A 25,784-nucleotide genomic window follows, 5' to 3' on the forward strand; every position below is an offset into this window, starting at 1 on the left:
CAAACACCTGGCTACTCCGCCTACCTGCAGGCTAAGTTAGACATGTTGAGGAGTTAATATGCCCAGAAGCAGCTTTCAATCAATGACAGATGAAGAGTCAGTAGATAAGTGCCCCAGAATCCTCTCCCCTGCATGGCATGACCCTGAGGTGGGTTCTACACTGACATGTCGGGATCCCCTCAGGGACTGTGCTACTTCAGTAGCCTGCAGCGTAGGCATCTTGTTTATGAACCTTTGTAGGCAGGCTTCCCTTCTCTACCTCCCTTCCCTGGTTTTCTTAGGATTGGCACCCAAGAAGCCCCTTGTACTTGAATCCTTGTCTCAGGGAACTGCTTCCGGAAGAACATAGTAGAGTTACCCCCAGCACCCTAACCAGTCTGCTCTATCTCAGTGCCCTGTTAGAGCTTCTCCAGAGTTTTTATCACCATTTAAGGTTATCTTGTTTACTCATGTGTTCCCACATCCTCTTTGCTCCTATTGAAATGTCAGTTTCATAAGAGCAGGAACCTTTTTTTGTCTTGGTCACTGATGTGTCCTAGAACCTACTCCTAGAACAATGCTTGGCCCAGAGTAGGTGCACAGTATATATTTGTTGAGTGAATAAATAAAAGCCAGAGGCTTTCCTCAAGAAAGAAAGCAAATTATCTAGGAGAAATATGACCAGCAGGCAGCAAATACCAGTGGGTGACTGTAATTGGTTGAAAAGAGAAATTCAGGTTGAAAATACCTTTTGAGTTTAATGTGTTCCACAGCCACAGTTTACAGAGTTTCACAGATACAGCTGATTTGCACAATGGTTCTAGCAAGCCATTAGTAAAGGTGAAATCAGAACTAGGTTCCTGTACCCAATATGCATTCCAAGACGTTACACCATCTAAGAGAGCACTTATCCCAGCACTGGTTAAAAGCTAGAGCACAGTTGAGAGATTTCTCATAGTTCTTAGAGACTTTAAAAAGAACATGTTCATAAAGTAACTACTGGGAGATTGAAATGGAAAGTATCTCCTGCAGTCAAATTCTGTCTCTTGAAAATCTGTAACAAGGTCCTGGGCATTTCATACTGACTGCTTCCATCTCAGACATAATGGAGGCCAAAGGAAATGGCCAAGTTTCCTCAACTGCTCAGCATAAATGCCACTCAATCTTGTCACCAGAATATCTGACAAGGTGAGTGCAGCCAAACCTTCATTACTTATGATCAAACTAATAAGACTCCCCAACTGAACCCCCATCCCCTCCTAAGAAAAAATGGACGGAGAATGATAAAACAAGCTCATAGCTATGATGTTAAGTAAAAGAAACAAAATTAAGAAATAACTTGGGGTCATGAACTATATTCTCATCTAATAGCTGACATCTTCCCTCCTATTTAAGATTTCATGCTGGGAATAATAATCTTGCATCTCTACAATGTTTTTAGTCACTAAGAAATGACTCTATTATAGTTACCAGACTAAATTTCTCCATAATTCAAGAAAATGAACCTGTACAAATGTGTTCTTGACTAAGAAGGGGGAAATACAGGTGTTAACTCTGTTCCCACTGGTTTATGGGAAAATTCAATTCACTCATTCTGTTTCCCTGGGAACTCTCATTAAGTAAGATTTAATTAAATAATTTTCTAATTTTCTTTGCCATCTTATAAAAACACCTTAGAGGGTAATATTTGATAATTAGAACATTTTTCTTTATCTGCTTTATTTGTGCTATTAATTATATAGTATTACATAAAAATACTACAGTGCTAATTATATTCTATTAAAAATTTTAACTACGAAGTTTGCTTACTACTCTCTTTGAGCCATTTTGCCTATTTTACAACATGTTCCCAAATGCTGGGATCATTGCTCTATATACTGTTACTATTGACAAAAAAAATGAGATTAATCTACAAGGCACTTGTTTTTCAGGTTAGTCAGTGTTTTTCCAGCTATTCAGCACAAGAATGCAGGTCTAAACCCACTCTCCTTCCACTGACCTCCCAGCACTGGTACCAGATGCTTGTCTTTGAGTGACTGTTTCTCACCTAAAGTGAAGCTTGGTGATGAGTGAGTTCCTAGGGCTATTAGGTCACCGTGTTATTGTCTGCTTCTTCTGCACCTATGTAGCATTTCACGCTGCCCCATGTGTGACTAATAAATTGATGAGAAAGAATGCTGTGTCTACTGTCATTATTAAATGCAAATAAATTGACTGATAAACTGTAAGCTCTCAGAAAGTGGTTCTGAGGGATGTATCAGAATACCTTGAGGCATAAGGATTATCATTCAGTAGCCCTAAAGAGGAAACTGGATATCTGTATTTTGACAAAGCTCTAATGCTGGTGACTCAAAAATCAAGGTTCACTATATTAAAAATATAAGGTAATCATCAGAAGAATTCCAGATAATAGCATAACTAACAAACATTGAGAAGGCGATGTTGGGAGTGTAATATGAGCTGATTTGTCATCTTTCTAATGGGAAGTCAGATATGGAGTTAAAGTTGATAAAGCAAGAAAAAGAAACATAAATATATTATGTAGAAGTGTAAAGGAAACCATTAAATAACAAAATGCAGGAAAAGGTTTTAAAATAGTTACTTCTATGAAGTATAGAACTGGAAAGAATGGGCATTTATCTTTTATTTTATACCCTTCTGTAATATCTGTTTTATCATGTGAATATATTATATTTTTAATACTATTAAAAAATAAAAATAGATCCTCAGATAGCTCTAATATATCTTAGATATCATCCATTAATCACTGGAAAGTGGGGGAGGGAGTAGCAGTGGCAGGACAGGGGAGAGAAGTTGTTGCATTTATTGAAGCTTTGCTATGGTCTTTTAAGAGAGCCCTGCTTAATTTTTTTATCTCCTGGCCTGAAATTAAAGCACACTGGTGCTGTTAAGTGCTCTACTGAAAACGGCTTCAGAAGCATTGCTTATAAGAACAAAAATGACAATAATGGCTAAAAACACCCCTTTGTATGCATTATATAACTTTATTCAAACAGCTTTTTAAGAGTTTTGAGGTTACTGTAATTTAAAAACAAAAGAATAATAATCGTTTGAGATGTAAACATTTTCCAAGCTCTATTCCTGAGTCAGGTATTCTGTTAAATGCTTTATATACATAATCCTCTAATTACTTAAACAATTCCAAGAGGTAAATATGCACAGTAGACACCCAATACTTATTTGCATACATGAGTGAGTGAGTATCTATCCTAATTTTCTGTTAAGGAGCTGCAGTTAAGAGACCTTTGGAAATTTCCCTGAGATCATACAGCAAACAAGAATTCAAACTGTGGTCCAACTATAAAATCTGTCTTCTTCACAAATGTGTTCTACTGCCCCACCAGTGGAGAAACATGGGTTTAGCTTTAGGATGGTGTGTGAAGATTGCTCCAGACAAAGAGGGACAATGAACCTCAGACTGTGGCTGGCACAGTTAATAGCCAGAATATGTCACCCTGCCAGAGCAGGGGGCTTCAAATATAGCTTTCTTTCTTGAAGGAATATTTGTGGGACTGCACTAGGTTCCTCTCCTCGACACTAACCTCTTAAGGGTCTCCAGATGCTTCCAAAGCATCTAGTTTATCTGAAGCCTATTAGTGTCCCCCTATTCCACATCTATGCAAGGGGTCAGCAAGCTTTTTTATGTAAAGGGCCAGATTATAAATATTTTAGGCTTTGCGAACCATATGGTTCTTGTCACAACTAGTCAGCTCTGCCAATGCAGCATGAAAGCAGCCATATATAGAAAATAGTAATTTACTATTACTATTTAGTATATAGTAATTGGGACAGCATGGCTGTCCCAATATTTTTGGGCATGGAAATTTAATGTCATATAGTTCCACATATAAAATATCACTTTTGATTTTTTTCCCAACAATTAAAAAATGTAAAAAACCATTCTTAGCTCATGAGCCATATAAAATCAGATGATGGCTGGATTTGACACAGGGACCATAGTTTGCTGACTTTTGACCTATACAGGAGTAAAGATTTTGGAGAGAAGACCAAATCCTTCATATTGTACAGATAGGGAAACTGAGGCCCAGAGAGGGGAATAGTGGCTTAAGGTTATATGGCTGATTAGAGGATTAGTTGCGAACAGAATCTGTCTCCTCTCTATAACCACTGTAGGAGGTAAAACAAACCCCTCATATTGTTCAGATAGGGAAACCGAGGCCCAAAGAGCGGAATAGTGGCTTAAGGTTATATGGCTGGTGAGAGGATTAGTTGAGAACAGAATCTGTCTCCTCTCTATATCCACTGTAGGAGGTAACACAATGCTGAAAAGCCATTTGAGTACAATGATGGGAAGTGAATGTGCTCAATTAAGTAAACTAGTTAATATATTTCACTCCATCTATCATATGCCAATTATAATTTTCAAAGGATTGGAATGAAAAGGCATTTCAAGTAATTATGATATCCTAAAGAGGTGTTTAACACTACAACTACATTGGACGTGCTTTCATCTTGCTGTGAAGATTTGGAGAATGCTTTAAGAATCTTGAAGAGGCTCTGGGCCATCATTATGACTGTTAATTATCACGTGCAATTGGAAACAAAAGAACTGATTATGTGCGTCTACTGGTTACTTAACCTCTCCGAGGCTCAGTTCTCTGGTCTTCAAAATGCAGATATAGCACCTACATCATAGGATTGGTGAATGGTTTAAAAGAATTAATAAAACTAAGCACTTAGAACCGTGTCTGGCACATAGTAAGTGCTTAATGAATGTTAGCTATTATTATGATCATCACATTCACCATTATCATTATCATTGGGTCAAAAGAGGTTAGGTGTTAGAACTGCTTCAAATACAGGGACTGGGTCAGGCAAGAAGCCTGAGAGAACATGAAGCAGGTGTATAGGAACATAGCTATCGAAGGATGAAAGGCTTTATCTTCAAAGCTGGATTTCTTTTGCTCTGGGATTCTTTCAAGGGGTCACATACAAGCTGTTCAGCCCTCATCATCCTGCCTGTGCCGACACCACACCAGTCAGAAGGAAGAAGGAGCATCTAACATTGTTCAAGGAAACGGGCAAGTAAGGTTTATTAAACAAATCCTGGGACACTGGAAAGAGCACTTCCTCCACCCCATCCCCTTGAGATCCACAGGAGGTAAGATGAGAGAAAAATCAAAGAACTTGTACTTTATGCTCTGAATGGCACAGATTGAACATGCCAAGTTTCCCTAAATTGTCAGACAAAATCCTAGATGACAGCTCCATAGAGAGAGTAGTTATAGGAAACGGTGGTTTGAAAAGTCTTCTTATATTAGAAGTATTTTTTAAAAAGTGGGAATTATCAGCCTAAAAAAGTATAGAAGACCAAGAAAGTAAGTGAAGGATGTATTTGAGTCCCAGAAGGGTTGTCATGGGGAAGAGATGGATGATTTGTTCTCTGAGGCTCTGGAACGCAGGCCAGAGCCAATGAAAGGGGAGATGTCATAGAAGGCAGACTTTGGCTAAAACAATAATTGCAAGTACCTAACACGTATCAAACCTGTACTGTGCAGTAGAAACTGTGCTAAGTGCTTTATTTGTGTTATCTCATTTAATCCTCATAGCAATCCTGTAAAGTGGGTACTATTATCATTCCCATTAGCAAATTAGAAATTTAAAAAATCGAAGCTTAAATTAATGGAGTAGCTCCTGCTCAGTACAGTATAGCTAGAGAGGGACAGAGACCAACAAGTAAAAAGACTCTAGGACTTGTTTTCTAACCACTGTACATCAAGCCTCCCAACCACTAGTGAGGTCAATTTATTCATTGATGTCCTGTCCTGCAATGAAGCACTCAGAGCAGCACACATCTTTATATCAAGAAGGAAGTATCAGGCTTCCATGAGATCAGGGCATTTCCCTTAGCTCCTTTAACGTGTGCTGGTACTTGAAATGTGAACCACACAACACTTTATTCCTATCTCTTCTAGGCCTCTCCTAGCTTTTTCTTTGAGTGTGCAGGGGCCCTTCTCATCTTGCCTGTGAGACTGTGAGCTCCTGGAGGGCAGGGACATTGGCCCCCACAGCGTCCACACGCAGTACCTGGATCAGGGTGCATGCTCAATATATGTGGAGGAATGAAGGAACAGAAAGTTTCTTCTCACCCTCTCATGAATTTTTTATAAGTTTCAATCCTGTCACCACTCAGCCTCAGCTTTTGTCTTGTGGATCAAAGAGGTCTTCTTACTGACTTTTTTGTGTAGTCTATTGTGAACCAGGTCATAAATAAGAAGTGTCAGGAAAAGAGTTTTAGGGAGAACCACATAAATCCTGTCTTTGAATCTCATGAGTTGTTTGTCCTTGGGCAATTATCTCAACCTGTATAGCCATTAGTTGATTGATCTGCAAAATAAGAACTTTGGCTACATCAGTGATCTTATAAGCTATGTTCCTGGTTGCAGGCATTTTAGAAGTTACCATATTAGGTTAGGGAAATGGCAGAAAGATGGGGTCCTAAATCCCACCCTCTCTTTTCCACCATGGTAGCTCTGCTTTTTATCTGTTTTATGTATAAGAGTTCTCCCCTAAGATTCCATTTGAAAATAGAGCTTCAAACTAAAAAGTTTGGAAACTTCTGAGCCACTTGATTTCTCTCTTAAGGTCTCTTCCAGCTTTGATCTACAATTCTGTGATCACACAGGTATGTGCGCATGAATATGGATATGTGTGAATTTGTGGAATACTCCTGGGCTGAAGACTTAATTGTGTCCTTAAATACCCATGTCTCTGCATAAAAGTCTTCACATTTTCCTATTTTAGCCACTTTAACCAACCAAACCTTTAAGGTGTCCTCTCCCTGTATAATCTCTGGTAACACAGAGGGTAGTCTGGTTCCCTCTAATTAAATAAGGTATTGTAGCTGTGCTTAAATCAGTGTAAACACCATAAATATTGAGAAGAAAAAAGCATTCGTGTTGACTTATCCAATTACATTTGGAACCAGAGAGGCACACTTGGATATCTGCAAACACACCAACAGACATACCTCATACAAGTATCCAGTATTGACAAAGCATTGTAAATGTCAGTCAGGGTCTCACAAACTAATTTCTCTCTGTCCTGGGATTTAGGATAAAATGCTGGCACTTTCTGGCAGAAGGTCAGGGACTCCAGGTTGGGCTATTGATTGCAAGGTTGCATGGGCGTACTACCTGGCCTGGGAATAGATGGTCTTCCAGAGAGTCCTTTCATCTTTACTCTGCCCCAACTGTTGTAGTCAGGAACGACACCTGGCCAAGGCCATTTCAGAGCAAGAGTGAATTTCCAGGTATGAGGTGGGCCCTTCTGGCTACAGTTCCCAGTGGACTTAAAACCAATCGCATCTACCCTTTACATGATCAAAACATTCCTATCTAGAAAAGGCCAAGCAAATACTCATAGCATGCCCATCTTTTGATGAAAAGCCGGTTTACACCTTCACAGGCCTCCCATATAGTAGGTGCCCACTGAATGTCTGATAAAAAGAATGAAAGCCCAAACATGATAAATAGGAAAGCTACTGGGAACCAGGTAAGAGATATTCTAGTTAATCATTTATTCATCCATTTACTCATTCACTCATGAGTGCTTTACACTATCAGGCCTATGCGATACGTAGAAATGTAGCAGAGAAGAAGACAGGTGTGGTCCTTGCTTTCAAGTTACCTAAGGTCTAGTGAGAAAGGCCAATATTACACAAGTAATTATAGAGCAAAACGAGTGGACCCAAACTTGATCTTGGAGCTCAGGGAAGGCCTTGCAGCAAAAGCATGAAGCCTGAAAAAAAAAGTGCCTTTGGTTGGGTGAAGAGGGCTGGGAACACTCTAAGCAGAAAATACGCATGTATTGAGGTTCAGAGTCAGAGCCACAGAGGGTTACTGCCCTCTGTCACAGAAACTGCCTGTGCATGTCAGCCTAGATTCAAATCTCAGCTCCACCTCCTAGCTGCGCAACCTCAGGAGGGCTACTCAACCTTTTGGTGCCTCAGTATCCTTTGCTGCAACATAAGGATTATTATGGTATTTCTTATAGCTGTTGTGAGGATTAATTATATATCAGATTCTTAGAGAACAGTGCTTGGCACATATTAAGTATTCACCTAAAATCCCGTGTCTCCTAGAGCTCCATTTCCTTCCCACTGTATTCTCTATTATTCTGTCTTAAAAAGAGGGAGAGGTAAGGAAACAAGGACTGAACTCTTCTAGTTACATAGCTCACCAACCATCTGCCAAAATTAGTGCTAAGGGGTCCCTCTTGCTTCAAGGTTGCTAGTGACAATGAGTTTCCATGCTCTATCACAGCAATCATAGCCACTGTCTTGCATATCTGAAATGGTCCAAAGGATGCTGACCCAGCATGAAAAAGGCCATTCCAAATCAGCTGAGGTGTGCATGGTTTGCAAGATTGAAAGATACAAACACCAAGTGCTTGAGATTAATAGAACAGCCTCTTCCTTAAGCTTAAGGGAGCCAGTGTGGCTTTGAGAGATATTTTTTGATACCTCTGAACTGAAGACAATCAGGAAAACTAGAACCCTAAATCACACAGCCAGGAAGATTGTTTTGCTGAATTCTTTCCTTTTGAAAACATTATGCCAATTCTAGAACAAATTGAGATCTTCCAGAAAAATATGATTTGCATAAATGGTCATGAGTAAGTGACAGAGTTAGGATGAGACCCTGGGCTTCTGTTGCACTCTGTGTTCTAAAACTTTACATACATTAACTCATTTTATCTTATGAGATCCACATTAATATTCCCACTCATAGGTGAGACAGCTGAGGTACAGAGAGGAGAAGTGACTTGAAATGGACAAACAGCTAGTAAGTAGCTGAGCCAGATTTCAAACCCAGGCAGTTTAAGGAAGAAAGGTGTTTATTTCTTGGCTTTGCTCAATTACAATACCAGTCCTAAGAATTGCAAAGGTTTCCCCAGTTTGGGCAGTGTGGCCCAATGGAGAACAAGCCTAATCCTTAGAATGTAAAAGGTTTTAAGTTTGAATCCCAGTTTTAGTCAAATGACCTTACAAAAGGTTTTTCAACAACTTGAACTTCATTTTTCTCCTTATAAAATGGGACCAGAATCTTATTTTTCTTGGAGGGAGGCAGAAAATCTCAGAGGTCTCTGGGGTGAATTCTCTCAGAGGATGGGGGTGAGTACAAAGAGTAACCTAGACTGGGATGCTTGGATCACCTTGGAAGACAGCATCCTTTGGCATCTGGGGTTTGTCTTTCTATCCACCCACTCTCCTTTTCCTTCCAAAGGCTCTGGGCAGTGTCAGCTCTGGTGATCACAAAGTGTCTGTTACAGAACAGTGAGGTGAGAGCAGAGCGGGAGAGGGAAGGCTGTGTGGGAGGAAGAAGAGGAAACTGGAATAAGCTTCATCAGCAAAGAGAGTCCTTGAGAGGGGCACAGTGGGGAGGAGGAAGCACTTCTGAGCTCCCTCTCTGTCTCTGTCTCTGTCTCTGCTCCTGCCCCAACCCCCCAACACAGAGGCATATGGGCACATTGTGAAAATGCAGCTGGGGGAAAAGAAGCCACAAAGAAGGAGCAAGCGATTCCTCCAAATCCTAGCCCAGCTTTGCTGTTTAACTTCTGGGTGAATTCAGACAGATCACCTCCTATCTCTCATTCTTGAGGGTCCATTTTATAAAATGAGGGGCCGGGTGAGATGAGTTTCATAGGCACCCTTCAGCTCTCACTCCGCTGGATTCTTCAAACAAGGGGGAGGGCACACTCTACACGACTGCTGGCCTTGTGGATGAAGCCTCACGAGCCTTCCCAGACACCCCACAGCTGAGGTGGCCTCCCTGGCCTCTGATCACCACACTGTGACAGGGCAGGTGGCCATCTATGAGGCTTGGATATTTTCACAGTCTGTGATTTTTCTCTGGCATTCTTTTGAGAACATTATTTTACATGTTCTAATCTAGCTGTAAGAAAAGGTCAGGTTGCTTCTGGGACAAAGTTCAGCCTCATGCTTCTTAGTCCTTCTTGCATGAGCCCAGTGCAGTATCAGGCATACGGACAGGCTTGGTTCATGTTTGGTGGTTGTCTGGACAGCTGTAAGAACCACATCCTGAGAGAAGGCATTGGGGGAACAGGGGGTATCCAGACTGAAGATGCAAACACCAAAGAGTAAGCAAGGTAGCCGTTTTGAAATACTCGAAGGCTGCTTTGTGGGAAGGCAGCAGGCAAGTTTTGCAAGACCAGAGGGCATTAGAGTCAGAAGTGATGAGAGGGTGATACAGGGTGAGCAGCACACAGGCCGTGCCCTGTTCCAGGAAGAGTACAGAAACTGTCCAAGCCCTTTGAGAAGAAAAAGGGCTGCCTCAGAGGTAGGACTTTTCCATCACTGGGTATTATTCAAGCATGAGCCAGATGGCTGAGTTTCTGTTGGGATGTTGTAGAGGAGATTCTGGCTCTCTACACATGAAGTGGGCTAGAAGCCCTCTTAGGCCTGTCTTTAACTACTTATTTGCATATTCATAACTAAATTCATATTCCTACTACCTCTACTTCTTTTAGCATAGGTGCTAAAAGATTTTGCCTTTAAGTACACTTGATATGTAGGTGCAGACATTATTTTCCAGGAATTCGTTTTATTCATTCATTCATTCATTCATTGACTTTTTAAAGCACACCTGTTATGTGCAACTCACTTTGCCAGGCCCTGGGAATTCAACAGAGAATAAGTCACACACAATCCTTTCTCTAGGAGCTTGTAGATAAACAGGGAGGAAGACATTAAATAATAGAGAATCAGTTATCTAATCTCAAGTATAGTAAGTGAAAAAATATCTGGGGCTATGGCAGCATAAAACAGGTAGATGTGATTTCGTTTCCGAGACCGTTGAGGGATCTCACTTAGTTCTCATAAAACCCTATGAGGATGTACATAATATCATTCTCTTTTTTAAAGATAAGGCAACAAAAACTCAGAAAAGGTAGGTAAATTGACTAATGTTCCATAGCTAATAAGTATAAAAGTCAGAATTCAAACTCAGAACTGGCTCCAAAGCCACTCTTCCCAATTACTATACCACCTGCCTAACCAGAAGCTGCAGAAACTAAACATGACTGTGAGGTACGGAGCCAACAGGAAGAGAGGCACTGAAGAAAGTGGATGAGCTCAGCTTTGCAGAAGGAGACGACAGATTTATCACCATAGGGGAGCAAGGAGACTAAAGAACAGTTTCTGCTCCGGGCTGATCCAGCAGAGGAGCAGCAGCATGGGGCTGGGGGCTTGGAATAGCTGCCAAATAGATTAAAACTTCCAATCTAACATCTACAGGAGTTAATCTGCAAGCACATGGCAGAAATGGCTGACTGTCTTGGTTCTTAAGTACCCCGATAAGACCTGGAATGGGTTAACTCTGTCATCTCTTCCTCAGCTTTTGTCACACTAGAAATAATAATTTTAATACAATTCCATCAATGTAGTTGTAGTTCTTACCTTTGTGACTCACCAGAAGCAAATCTTAGACCAAATGAGTGTTTCTCAAAACAGAGGACCTGTGGACCTCTGTGGTGTGTCTGTAGTGTCAGTTTGGAAAATGCGGCACTAACAAGTGAATGCTTCAGTGCCACTGCGATTGCCAATATGAGTACCTAAACCATGGAGTAAATGGTGGGACGGATGTCCAACGGGAATTTGAGAGCCTGGGTTGGAATGTCAGGTCTATTGCTGCTACTGTAGGCAAACTGTCTTGTCCAGGACAACCCCCTCTCTTTCTTGACTCTTTCCCCAACTTTCCCTGCTCAGCACTCACATGGCACAGTAGTAAGAACACAAATTTTGGGATTCCATGGCCCTTGAGGAGAAGTGCAGCTCCATCACTTTATATGTTTTGTGACTGTGGAAAAGTCAACCTTTCTGAAGCTCTGTTTCTTCATCTGAGGATAACATCAACCTCGAGGGCTATTGGGAAGGTTTAATTGACATGCATTTAAGTGTTTATCATAGTGTCTAGAATGTAGCAATCAGTCAATTGTAGAAGTTATTGCCATTATTATTATTGTTGTAATTTATTAGGGGTTTAAGGAATTCTAATTCAGTGACTCAAGTGTCTCAGCATCAGGTTAGCCTGATCATCTTATTCCTATGCCCACATCTCTTGGTTTTTGTCATATTCCTGACAGCCAAACTCTATTAATTAGGTTCCTGTCTTTCTCCTCTGCAGCTCAGTCATGTAATGTCTCTGAGCCTCGTTCCCACATCTATAAAATGGGGATGATGAATTCCACCTTGTTTACTTCATAGGAGTATTATGACATCCAAAACCTGGTAGTATGATTTATATAGAAATACCACATAAACTATAATATGGTATAAAAATGAGAGAAATTGATGATATTACTATTGTTATTACTGCTCTAGAAGGTACCATATGGCTCACACTGGTCAATGTTGTCCAACAAATTCAATATTTTTCAGACAGGAGTCTGCTGAACCCTGTATAAATTCTCCCAATCTTCTAGTTCTCTATGAGAGTTTAAAAATATGTGCTTTTATTCCAGTGAAATTCTAAATACCAATATAACAATCTGACCATTTACTCTATGGTTTAGGTACTCATATTGGCAATCACAGTGGCACTGAAGCATTCGCTTGTTGGTGCCACATTTTCCAAACTGGCTCTACAGACACACTACAGAGGTCCATAGATCTTCTGTTTTGAGAAACACTCATTTGGTCTAAGATTTGTTTCTGGTGAGTCACAAAGATAAGAACTACAACTCTGGAGGGCTCTGGCTGCCAGATGTCTGCATTCCCCACAGTCTCAGAGCAGGGAGTGATTGCACAGTCGGTATTAGGGTTTGGAGGACCACTGGCAGCCAGGCTCAGCACTTGTGCGTTCCAGGACCCAGGCACCTCTGTGAGAGATAGTGGCATAGCTTTCCAATTTCTGCATGGTTCAAGTTCATCTTATGCCCACACCAATGCTATGGAAATAAACATACATCTCTCTCCTATAAAATATGGATATATATGCAAGCATATATATGCATATGTACATACACACCATATGTGAATATGTACAGATGGGCGGATTTAATATATGAAGTAAGAATTTTCCATTTGTGCACAACACTTTTAACTTTTTAAAGCATGGTGGCATTTGGCAACATATTTGGTCTCCCCAGTGACACTATGAGTAGGTAGAGTAGGAATTATTGTTCTCAATTGACAGATGAGGAAACTGAGGGTTGGAGAGTTGTCCAAGAATACAGAGCCAGCTAAGAGTGGCACCTGGACAAAAAACAAGGTTTTTTTTGTTTGTTTGTTTTGTTGTTGTTGTTGTTGTTGTTGTTTTTGACTCCTTGCCTATAAGTTCTCTTCTCTGACCAACAATCTCCTCCCCTCCTCTCTTCTGGCAGCCCTTCAAAGGTGGCTATTTGAACCCCAGAAGCATTCCTCCAAAGTGATCTGCTAAAAGAATACTGCTGGCTACTTTGAAGCTCATGCATTCGACAGGGACAGAAAGAACTGCAAAATAAAAGTGTAGCTCCCTCCTTTTGTTAAACCTTTCAAAGCCTTCCTTGGTCTCTAACTCTATAATTACACCCTAATCACAAACATTCCAAAGGAGTGGGGTCAGTTCCATGCAGCAGTAGGCTAATTATGTGGCAGAAATTCTAAAAATTATCATCTTATAAATTGCATTATTCCTCTGAAGGGGGAAGAAAACACACCACATACTCGACTGTTTCAAACTGAATTAATTAGTAATTTGAAGCCTAATTATCAACTAATCTATTGGAACATGCAAGTCTTTTTTATTTGGATGGTATATGCAATTTTCGTCCTATTAGCTGGCAGTTGTAAGCATTTGAGAGCTCATTAGGTCAGAAGAAGAAAAATGCAGATCAGAAGGATACAACAACCCAAGAGGCTGACTTGGTGATGCTGTGACTGAGGGGTTACTTGGCAACAGATGGAGGCTGGCAACGTAATTACCTGGGGTCTTTCAGTGTCTCTAAGGCCACTGGTATGCAATTTCTATCTCACCCCAGAGAGGTAATTATGCCTGTCCCCACCCTTGTTCTGTGTATTCTTGTTCTATGTATTGTTCTGTGTATTTTTAAGCAGCAGGGTGCCTACAAAGTTTCACTGAGAGATGACCCGGAGTTATAGAAAAGGCCTGAATACTGCCTGCTACCCTTGGTGACAGGCCTAGCTCTAGTGCTGCCTCACTGTGTGACCTTGGCCGAGTCACATCCCTTTGCTGGTTGTTTCCCTATAAACAAGTGAGGTTTAAGCGGAGTTGACTTCCTAAGTCCACTCTAGCACTAAGGATCTGGGAGTCAAGGGATGTCAAGGGCTTTCCTCACTCCGAAGTCAAAAATTCCATCTTTGCAAATGGTCTTTGGAGGGTGAGACTCTTGGTTCCCCAGAAGTGTCTGGAGAGCCACCCTCATTTAAAATGCAAATACCTCTGAGAAAGGTAATACATTTAGCCATTAACAGCTGGGCCTAAATTAACCTACCTCCCTAAGCCCTTCTTATTTCAAGTCCTGACTCTGAAATATTGCCAAGACAAGTTAGTTGAAGAAGGGGAAAGAAGAGTAAGGCAGGGATCTATCTAAGGCTGGATACCAGGTCAGAAAGAGGGACAGAATTTATGGATTAAGCAGGATGCTTTGGTCACATTTTCAGATTCATGCCCCCTCTGCCTTATTTCTACTAACGGACTTTACTCCAGAAATGAGTAACAAATATTAATCTTTTGTTCAATTAATATTGCTCATAGAGATAATCAACACAAAATAACATGGTTAAAACTGAAGCCAGTTATATGTTCAGTTAAGTAAGTTAAAACCTGAAAATTTGTTATAGATAAAAAGCTAGAAAACACTTCTTAATGGAAACATGGAAAATTGCAAAGACAGACCAGGATAATAAACTGTAGAAGTAGTTATCATTAAGAGACACTTGTCATCATTCAAACTGTCACATGGAAAAATTTGTTATTGATTAAAATTTGATGGGTGATGCAGCCACTTTGGAAAATAATTTTGGAGTTCCTCAAAATGTTAAACATAGAATTATCATATCACCCAGTAATTCCATGCCTAGGTGTATATTAAAGTGAAAAACTTGTACACTAATGTTTTATAGCAGCATTATTCATAATAGCCAAAAAGTGAAAACAACCCAAATGTGCATTGACTGGAGAATGGATAAAGAAAATGTGGTATATGCTCATAATGAAATATTGTTTGGCAATAAAAAGGAGTCAAGTACTGATACATGCTGCAACATAGGTGAACCTTGAAAATGTTATGCTATGTGAAAGAAGCCAATTACAAATGACCACATATTGTATGATTTCACATATATGACATGCACCAAACAGGCAAATACATAAGGATAGAAAGTAAATTAATGGTTGCCTAGGGCTGGAGGAGCTTGGGGGATGATAAGGAGTCATTGCTAATAGGTAAGGGGTTTCTCCTAGGGGTGATGAAGAATTTTAAAATAAGATTGTGGTGACGGTTTCATAACTTTGTGAATATAATGAAAACCATTTAATTGTACATTTTAAATGGATGAAGTGTGTGCTTTATAAAATATGTCTCAATAAAGCCTTTAAAAATGGGGCTAAACACCAAATAAAAATACATTTGGCTTTGGATAGAAAAGCTAGAAGAATTAAACTTCATGCTAAAAAAGGTGGCGGTGCAAAACATGACCCAGAAAAAAATAGACTTGACAGAAATAATGGTTACAAAAGAAAACTCATAATGGTATGTGCTACTAGGTAAAATTTAATACATACAAGAAATGATTTGATGAGTTGTTTTCTTTGTAATATAAAAAACAGTAGCACTCAATACAATGATCTGTAGTATATTAAAACAAATATACATATATATGTATATATATATTTTAAAAGAAACTTATCTATGCTATATAGAAAAGTCAATATAAACTAAATGGCCATAATATTGTTCATGCTGGGGAGTTGTTTCTGATTAAAATTTTGTCAATACTAGTGTAATTATAATGTAAATGTGTTTATAAGAAGTAAAACTATCACTGGGGTCAAAATAGAGGGCCCAAACCAGTAGGATCAAGATATCTTGTATTAATTCAAAGATGTGGTGATTTTGTCCCTATTGCCAAGGGGCAGAGCCAATTAAAGCTGGAATTGTGAAGATGATAAAGCTGTGCCCACCAGTATGCTCTCTTCCAAGGAAGGTTAGAGGTTCATGAACAGTGTATTGTGGTTTGATGAGTGGGAAGTGGAGAAGATAAAAATGTAGTATTGCCAAGACTCATTATTACAGCCCTGAATTTCCCCTTCCACCTACTCAGTTCACATCAGCCAGGGACCACAGAAGCAAGGTAGGGCCCCAAACCTGGAAAGGACTTGAGCTGAGAGCCTGCAGTGCTCTACTCACCAGATTTGCAAGAATGTAGTGGTAGCCGATGCCATTCTTCTCCAGCTTTATAATCTACAAAACATAATAGGTGGAGACTCATCAATCATACTAACAGTTAAAGCCATGACAACAACAGTAATAATGGCAGCTGATATCGAGTGCTTACAATGTGCCCTACCCTAAGCACTAGAACTACAATATCCCAGCCATCCAATGATGGTGGCATTGTTAGCATCTTTATTTTACAAATAAGCAATAGGCATGAAGTGTCTATTGTATAACCTCTGTAAGTTGTAATCTTACACCTACTAAGTGGCAGATACAGAATTTGAAATCAGTTTTGTCTGATTCCAAGGGTAGAGTGGTGTTACTGTAACCCTAAGGACCCATCTGAAATGCTCACTGCATTCTTTCTTTCATAAACCTTCCTTGTATGTGGAGATTCTTCTTTAGGTGGGAATTTTATGTTGCATGAAATATGTCATGACAATATTCGCTGATTGGAAGGACAGATGAGTTAATAGATGGATGGTGGATGAATGGTCAGATGGGTAGGTGGATGACTTCACCTTCAATTCCTTGCATGAACCATATATAGATGCTCTTCATTTTCTGAATTTTGTGCCTTCCTCCCCGAATCAGATAGGTACTCAGACATTAATGGATTGCCCAACTTAGAAGCTGGAAGGGAAGGTTAGAATCATCTGGTCCAAACTCTCACTGTACAGATAGGAAGTCAGGACCCAAAGAGGGAAAGTGGTTTGCCCAGATCTGATAGTAGCCTGGTGGCAGTATCAGGACAGGGACCTGACTCCTGTGAACTTTTCCATTTGCTGTTTGATTATGGTTAATCATTAAGAACCAGTTTCAATGAATACCCCTTTATCCCAAAATGCAGACTATCCCTAATCATCACAGGTAGAAAAAATATCTGTGGAAAGAACTGTCCAGAAGTTTGCTTGGGCAGGAGACACACCTAATAATGAATGGTTAAGACTACAGACCTTGGTTTTAGATCTAGCTCAGCCTGCAAATTAACATGATCTAATTCCCTATTTTTTTTTAATCATCAAATTGGGGTTAGTGTACTCTGCTCGGTGTCTCTCCCCCTGCACTGTTGCCAGGAGACATATAACAAATGATAAGCACTTGGGCTTCTTCTCTAACTGAATCAATTTTCAAGGTTATTAAAATCCACATTCAGACATCTACTTAATTGGATGTATGTGCATAGTGACTCACATTTTTTTATGTGGGGAATAATTAAATGCAAGCACACACAATGAATTCTTTGAAATAGTGGTTAGATTGTGAAATTCCAGACCACGGAGCTCAAATACTATTGGGATGATAGTTTTATTAATAATGCTTCATTACTTTTTCATCTGCTTGTCAAATGGTTTGCTGCCTTTTAAACAATGAGATACCTTTATCAAAAACCTATTCAGCTTCTAATAAACACAAAACAGCAAATACATGATATTTTAAAACCAACCACATTCAGGCAATGGAGAAATATTGTCCCCACAAGATGAAAGTACAAATTGAAACAAAGGAAACAGCTGATAACTGATGACTTTTGACATAAAAACTGGCAATTTCATATGATCCAACCTGATACCAACCTTCCCATCTATCTATTCTCCAGCCTATACATTGACCTTCCCTCCTCTAATACCTTCCTTTCACAAATATGTATTAAGGGCTTGCTATGGGTGAAGCACTGTTGGCAACACAGTGGAAAGGTGAAAGAAGCATGGTGCTTGCCCTCTTGGAGATTACACTTCATTGAGAGGAGATCCATAATAAATAGGTGAGCAGATAAATATATACAGGGTAACAAACTAAGAAAGGTGTTATAAATGTAAGAAGCAATTTCACAAGGGGTCCATCACCTCACTGACCCCCATTACTTCAAAGCTCATTCCCAATGCATTGCCTTCATTCACAATATTTGTGTCTGAATGGCCTCTCCCATTCTCTCTGATTGTTCGTATCCTTAATGGCTGAGCTACAATCTCAACTCCTCTGTAAAACCCTCTATGATTAACTAATTAATCCATTCAACAAATATTTATTGAACATAAATTGTATGCCAAGTGCTATGCTATGTGCTGAGGAAACAGCATTAAGCAAGTGAGGCAAGGTCTCTGTGCCCTCATTGAGTTGAGTTGACTTTTTAGTAGGGTGCCAGATGGTCAATATATAAATAGATAAATGAACAAGATTTCAGCAGGTACAAGCACCATGAAGACAATAACATAGGGGGATGTGATGGATGGCCTCAACAGGTCCTGGTCTACTCTCACTTCTAACTCATTTTGTGCTTAATGACTGTATTATATGCTTTGGCATCATATATTGATAAAGTGTTATATTCTAATAATCCTGTTCCTTGCTCACAAACCTTCACTGACTCCCCATTGTTTACAGAATAAACCCTAAACTCTTTCTAATGGTTTCCAAGGATATTCTTGATTGTGTGTTTATCTTTCTGCCATCCTCTCCAGTGGACGCTCAGCATCCATCACTCAGCCTGCAAAACCACTGTATGAAACCCAGCCCTCACATGCCCTCTGGGCCTCCTGACATGCCTTTTCCTCCATCTTAAAGGCTCTTATCCAGCCAATGGCTACCTATAGAAATCCAGATTTATCTTACATTTAAGAACTTTCTTAGAGGCTTCATTGATTCCTTATTCTTTTAATTCACTGAAAAGAATGTATTGAATACTTTATTTGGTGCCAAGCACTATCCAAGGCATTGTGGACTCAGCAGGGGAGAAAATAAAACAAAAATCCCTGGCATCGTCGAGCTTAGATTTTAGTTGCGGGGGGCTGGAGACAGACACAGGCAGTTAATTCCCTATTTGGAATTTTGAGTCACTGTTTTTTTCCTCAGATTAGGTGGAAAATTTTGTGTTAGACTGCTTGCAGTTACTGAATGTAACTGTATTCCAGGTACGTTCCCAGTTACTGAATGTGAGATAGTCCAGGATGATGCTAAGTGTGAGATTGTAAGTCAGAGATGTAAGTTGTAGGCTCATTACTGTCATTCATTAGTTGTCTGAGCCTAAGGCAAATAACTTAATCAATTTGACCGTCAGTCATTCTATCTGTAAAATGTGAGCATAAGCAATGAATCAAGTGATCTGTAAAATCCTTTCAACTCTTTGGTCTTACTTTTCAAAATAGATGAATGAAACAATTTTAAAAAATGTTAATATCCTACAATCTAAAATACCCATACAAACAGGTCACTTCTTTACAAAACGCAAGTTTGCCCTTTGAGAGAGGAGTTAATTATAGATAGCAGAAGCAGAAAAGTTGCATTTTTAAGAAGCTGGGCTCTGTGGCCAGACCAAGATAGGTTTGACTTCCTGCTTTTATCATATGCTAGCTGTGAGATCTTGGGCAAGTATAATCTCTCTTTTCGTCATCTATAAAATAGGGGAATAGAAAAAAGCTGTTTTACAGAGTTGATGTGAGAATGAAGTAGGATTATGCATGAAAAGGGCTTGGCATAGTATCTGGTATACCACACACACTCAAAAAATAGTAGCAATGGCAATTGTCTGTACCATAGAACAATATACAATAGGTCATCTGTCTATTAATATGTCATTATCATTTGGCACTTTTTCCATCGACTATGTTATCTTGCCTTTTTATCAGTTTTATAGAACAGAGGCCTTCATTCATGTTTTACAGATGGATTCACTTATGCCCAAGGGAGGAAGTGACTCAAGAAGCCGGTCCTAGTAGGCACTAGGAATAGCAAAAATAGGCAAATGCTTGCATGTACCACTTACTGTGGGGCAGACTCTGTTCTAAGTGCTTCACTTGTATTGATTCTTTTAATTCTCACAAGAGCCCTCTAAAGGTGGCTATTATTATGATGATGATGCCCATTTTACAGATCAAGAACTTGAGATGCAGAAAGATTAAAAACCTGGTCAAGGTCACAAAGCCAGTAAATACTAGAGCTAGGATTTGAACCCTAGCCAGTCTGGTTTTATCTCTGCTCTTAACTATTATCTTATCCTGCCTGAATTGAAAACTGCAATTCAAATCCCTGACTCCGGCCCAGGGAACTTCCATCTCAGTGGAACAAGTTTTGCTGGGTTTCTCTTTCCAAGAGGGAAGGCCAAATTTATACTTTATAAAGTAGAACAGTTAGTGCCTTAAAGAATCCATAACATCCAAACTCTCTCCCTGTTCTATTGCTGAGGCCTCTGAGTAATAGCTGTCCTAGTACTGAGATTCTCTGTGAGGGCCCCAGTGGTCTTGAAGGCCATTAACAAACTTTGTCATGTTGTCAAGTACCTAAAACTATGAATTTTATTGTATGACACTGTTCAAAAGTTATTGCAATGTCTGCTACCTTGCTATCTCTGAATTCGAATACATAAATGTAGTTTAAAAAGATAAGGAATCTACAAAAAATCCTGCTAATTCTGTGGTGGCCATGTGCTTTTGTTCTGAGACCGGGGAAGCACAGTTTAGAGAGATCTAGCTCAAGACTGTTGAAGTTACAATGTCTGTTTATAGAAGAATGTACCATCAATTGATTTCTCAAAGTGAAGGGCATGTTCAAGGAAACAATAGAAAGAAAGGTGGCTGCTGCTTCCTTAGCCTTTTAAAACAGGTAAGTAGGTGAAAAGAATGAGATGCCAAACCCTGGATCATGAGTGACAGAGTCCAGAGTCGAACCCAGAAATTTGGCCCTATAAGCTGTGTTCCTAACATGATAACATTTCATAAACTCTAAAATGGAATGTAATTTATCATTATTATTTTTTATTATTTTTCGAGATGGAGTCTTACTCTGTTGCCTAGGCTGGAGTGCAGTGGCACAATCTTGGCTCACTGCAACCTCCACCTCCCAGGTTCAAGGGATTCTCCTGCCTCACTGTCTCACCCTCCCGAGTAGCTGGGATTACGGGTACATGCCACGACACCAGGCTAATTTTTTTTTTTTTTTTTTTTAGTGGAGACAGGGTTTCACCATGTTGGCTAGGCTGGTCTTGAACTCCTGACCTCAGGTGATCTGCCTGTCTCAGCCTCTCAAAGTGCTGAGATTACAGGCCTGAGCCACTGCATCCAGCATTTTTTTTTTTTTTTTTTTTTTTTTTTTTTTTTTTTTACAATAAAGGGATACATTGGAGTTAACAGGTCTGAGAACCATTTGAAGCCCTATGTCAAGGCTCCCATTGTTTGTGCTATTTCAGAATTAAATTTTGTGAATTATAGAAAATGAGATAGAGGTCTTCTAGTCTCACCTAGTCACGAACCCTCTTTATAATCCTCTTTATAACACCCAAGGCAAAAGTGTGTCTAGCTATTCCTGAATAACCTCCCACACCCACCCTGAGCCCTTGCTGCTTTCACTACCTGGCCCAAGATAGCATTGAGGCGTTCTGATTCACAGTCCACCACCACCAGCCGCTCCTTTTTCTTCTCCAAGTCCTGAAAGAGCATCCGGTATCCCTCCTCTGTGGTTGTCAAAATGTTGACTGCTGTCACCTGCCAGTTCTTCTCGGCAGCTGTGTCCAGGACTTTCTGCAGGACGGATAAGCCTAAAGTTCGGATGAGTAGAATAGAGAAATGACAGACAATCAGGATTTGTGGGCACCACCCACTCCCATCAGGCACCTACCTCCCCTGGCTATCCCCAAACCCACTCTTCTGCCAAACTCAGTTTTAGTTTTCTCTGGCTGCAAAAGTCTGAACTCTGTGAGGTCAGGCACTGGGTGTTTCTGAACATAGATGGTAGAACTAGTGATTAAAAAACAATCTGAGGCTCAAATCCAACATATGGCTAAATGACCTTGTGCAGGCTCATTAGCCTCTTCAAACTTCAGTTTCTTCAAAGGTAAAGTGTGGTGTAAATAATGCTCACCTCATAATGTCATTATGAGGATTGAGTGAGAATGTTTGATACATAGCAGAGCCTGACACCTGCAAGGGTTTTATAAATATTAGCTGTTAGTTTTATTCGGCACTCAGTAACTGCTTATTAAATGTGCCAACCTAGCATCTAAATGGTCACCTAATAACTGCTGATCAAATTTGTGAATGTTCAATATAGTATCTTTAATACCTAATACTTTGTCTCTCACACAGTAAGTGTTTAATAAGTGTCCTGGTGGGCCAGGCCCAGTGGCTCATGTCTGTAATCCCAGCACTTTGGGAGGCCGAGGTGGGTGGATCACCTGAGGTCAGGAGTTCGAGACCAGCCTGGCAAACATGATGAAACCCCATCTCTACTAAAAAAAAATTACAAAAATTAGCCAGGCATGGTGGCAGATGCCTGTAATCCCAGTAACTGGTAGGCTGAGGCAGGAGAATTGCTTGTACCTGGGAGGCAGAGGTTGCAGTGAGCCCACATCATGCCATTGCACTCCAGCCTGGGTGACAAGAGTGAAACTCTGTCTCGACTAACTAACTAACTAAATAAATAAAATGTGTCCTGAATTAAACTACTTTCTTCTGATTTATAGCTAAGTGAGTAGAGAGGCCATTACTCAATGCTGCTTTGTTTCTTCTTGGAGAATTAGATGGTGTGTTAGTTTCCTGTTGCTGCTTTAACAAGTCATCACACACTTAGTGGCTTAAAACAACACAAATGTACTATCTTACAGCTCTTAAGGTAAGATGCTTGAGATAGGTGTCCCAGGCTAAAATCAAGGTGTCTGCAGGGCTGTGTTGGTGTCCAAAGGTTCTAGGGTAGAATCCACTCTCTTGCCTTTCCAACTTCTAGAGGCTACCTGCATTTCTTGGCATACGGCCCCTTCCATCTTCAAGGCCAGTAATGGTGGTCGAGTCTTTCTCACACTGCACCACTCTGACACTGACTCTTCTGACTCCAACTTCCACATTTAAGGACCTTGTGATTATATTGTGTCCCCCCAACATAATCCAGGATAATCACCCTATTAAAGGTCAATAGTTTAGCAAGCTTCATCCCATCTGCAGCCTTCGTTTTCCTTTGCCATGCAACATAGACATATTTGCAGGTTCTAGTGATCGCAACATGAACATTTTGGAGGGGGGGTGTCATTATTAATTATTTATGGATATTATTTTGATCTTGCATGGATTAATTTTTTGTATGTATGTCATTTCTGACTTTCAGTAACACTGCTAACCTCTTCCGCAGTGACCAATATGGTATCTGGCCTCAAGAATCATCTGTAGCTTTGTTCTGCTATGCCTTCCTATCTTTGTTCCCTTTTCAGTACAAGTCGTTTGATGAGTTTGAGACTAACATTTACTGAAAATATACTGTGTGTCTGGCACTGTTCTACTAGTTTTAATTCACTTAATCTTTCAAGGTAGATAACTATTATTATCCCTATTTTACAGTGTGGAAATTGAGGCTCAGAGAGATTTAGTCATTAGTCCAAGGTCACACAGCTGACAAATGGCAGAGCTCTGAGCTCTGAGTTCTGAGGTAGGTGGAGCTCTTTTGAGAGTGTGAGTGCTTCTGCTGACCCCAGAGATGATCTCCCACAAGCAAAGGTACATTTTTCTGGCTTTATTACTTTCAGGCCTCCAGCTTCATTATGCTGCAAAGCTGTCCTGAAATAGACTTCCAGGTGACCCCTGCAATAGTCGCAGTCTGAGAAGGGAAGTCATCAAAGTGGGGACAGTGAAGGGAAAATCAAAGAAAATAGGGTGTTCCTGGTTTCTTCTTCTGTTGGCTCCTTCCCATCTGAACAACGCCTGCCTAACTGCCTGAAAAATCACTTTCACAAACCTCTCTCCAACTCAAAAGTTTTCTAAGACTCCCTGCAGGCAACCACATCAGTACTGTACTCCTCTGTCTCACCTTTCAGGCCTTGCATGACCCATTTATTTGTTTACACCAGTAGTGACTAAATTATTACAAGACTATTTAGTATACAATGAGAAGGTAGGACATTACAAGACAAACATCACAGGAGTTGGAGAGAGTGCTCCCATCCAGAGAACTGGGGAATAGGGACAGCCTGCAAAAGAGGAGAAGGATTTACAGATGTAAATTGGAGAAGGGAAGTGCATTCCAGAAAACTGGAATAACATGAGGAAAGACATAGAGAAGAAAAAGTATAGAAAACATTTGGAAAATGTGATGTCAAATTCAAAGGAGGAAGAATTAGAAAGCCCAGAGAAGGATGAAGATTATGATGAGGATGATGATGAGGATGATAACATCTAAAACAGAGAAAGAATTTTGAGTTTTTACTATGTTGCGGCACTGAACACTTCATAGTCATCTCATTCAGTTTCACAAACCCTTTATAAGATAGATATTGTTTTTATCCTCATTATCGGCATGAGAAAATGAAGGCATAGAGAATTTTATCCCCATTATATAAATGCTGAAATTGAGGCAGAGTTTGTCCAAAGTCAAATAGCTGGAGAGGACAGAACCTAGGTTTCAGATCCAGAGCTGTCTGACTCCAAAGTCTGAGGTTCTTTTGCATTGAGTTTGGACTCAGGAGCCATGAAAGCTTAGTGAACTGTAGAGTGACATGGTGCATTAAGAGAATTATTCTCAGAATGCGTTTCCAAACTGAATTAGAGGTCAGCTACTGATAAATCAGTCAGATTTCTCAGAAATAAAGCATTTTGGATAATTTTCCCGTATTTTTCAGGGAAGCAGTGAGGCGTCATTCTCCTTTCTGCTGGTAATTTTCTCTCCATCCCTCAGAAGTCTCCCTCCCCTAACCCTTGGCTTACCCCGGTCGGCATCATAAATGTAGACAAATTTCTGCCACTTGTAATGGTCAATGATGCTGATGAGGGCATCCTGCAGTTCAGGGCGCAGCTGAAGGACAAACTGATTGGATGTATCAACGGGAAAGCTCGGTGTAATGAAGCAGACATGGAGGGCCCCACAAAAGGAGGTCAGCATGTTGACAGTCCTACGTTCATAAAACCCAAAGATGGCATAGACTCCTTTGGAGAACTGGGAACAGACTACAAGAGAAGAGAAGGATTAATGAATAGAGGCTTGCAAAAAGTGGTCAGATGACTCCAAAATGAATCCATCCACTAGTTCATCCATCCGACCCATCAATTATCCACCCAACTGTCATCTATCCATCTACCCATCCAACAAACCAATCCATCCATTCATCCTTTCGACACACCAATCTATCCAACTGTCCAACCATCCTACCCATCTAACCACCCCACCCACACATTCACCTGTTCGACACCTCATTCATCTGTGTAAATCCAATTTTATTAGGTATCTATTACAAGCCAGAAGTTGTCATGGTTATTAATTACAGCAGCCATGTATATAAGACACTTTCATCTATTACCTTACTTGATCTCTACAATGACCCTGTTGAGGTTAGAAAGGGATGACTGGGTCATTGTTTTAAAGGGGAGAAACCAAGGCTCAGAAATTTAATG

The 25,784-nt window shown here is 40.2% G+C and overlaps 1 protein-coding gene across 10 annotated transcripts in view; it reads right to left on the bottom strand.

Moving 5' to 3' along the window:
- GRIA1 (glutamate ionotropic receptor AMPA type subunit 1) overlaps positions 1 to 25,784 on the bottom strand; it is a 318,865-nt gene that overhangs the window by 135,633 nt on the left and 157,448 nt on the right. For 9 of the 10 annotated variants that reach the window (XM_055285547.2, XM_055285552.2, XM_055285548.2 and 6 more), the window contains 3 exons: positions 25,101 to 25,340; positions 21,768 to 21,952; positions 16,393 to 16,446 (listed from right to left, as the gene is read on the bottom strand). In XM_055285547.2, the coding sequence (XP_055141522.1) occupies positions 16,393 to 16,446; positions 21,768 to 21,952; positions 25,101 to 25,340 (479 nt within the window). The remainder of the gene's footprint in view (positions 1 to 16,392; positions 16,447 to 21,767; positions 21,953 to 25,100; positions 25,341 to 25,784) is intronic. The other variant, XM_055285553.2, reaches the window with a different exon arrangement.

This window comes from Symphalangus syndactylus, chromosome 7 (assembly GCF_028878055.3).
Source record: "Symphalangus syndactylus isolate Jambi chromosome 7, NHGRI_mSymSyn1-v2.1_pri, whole genome shotgun sequence".
NCBI classification, from domain to species: Eukaryota; Metazoa; Chordata; class Mammalia; order Primates; family Hylobatidae; genus Symphalangus; species Symphalangus syndactylus.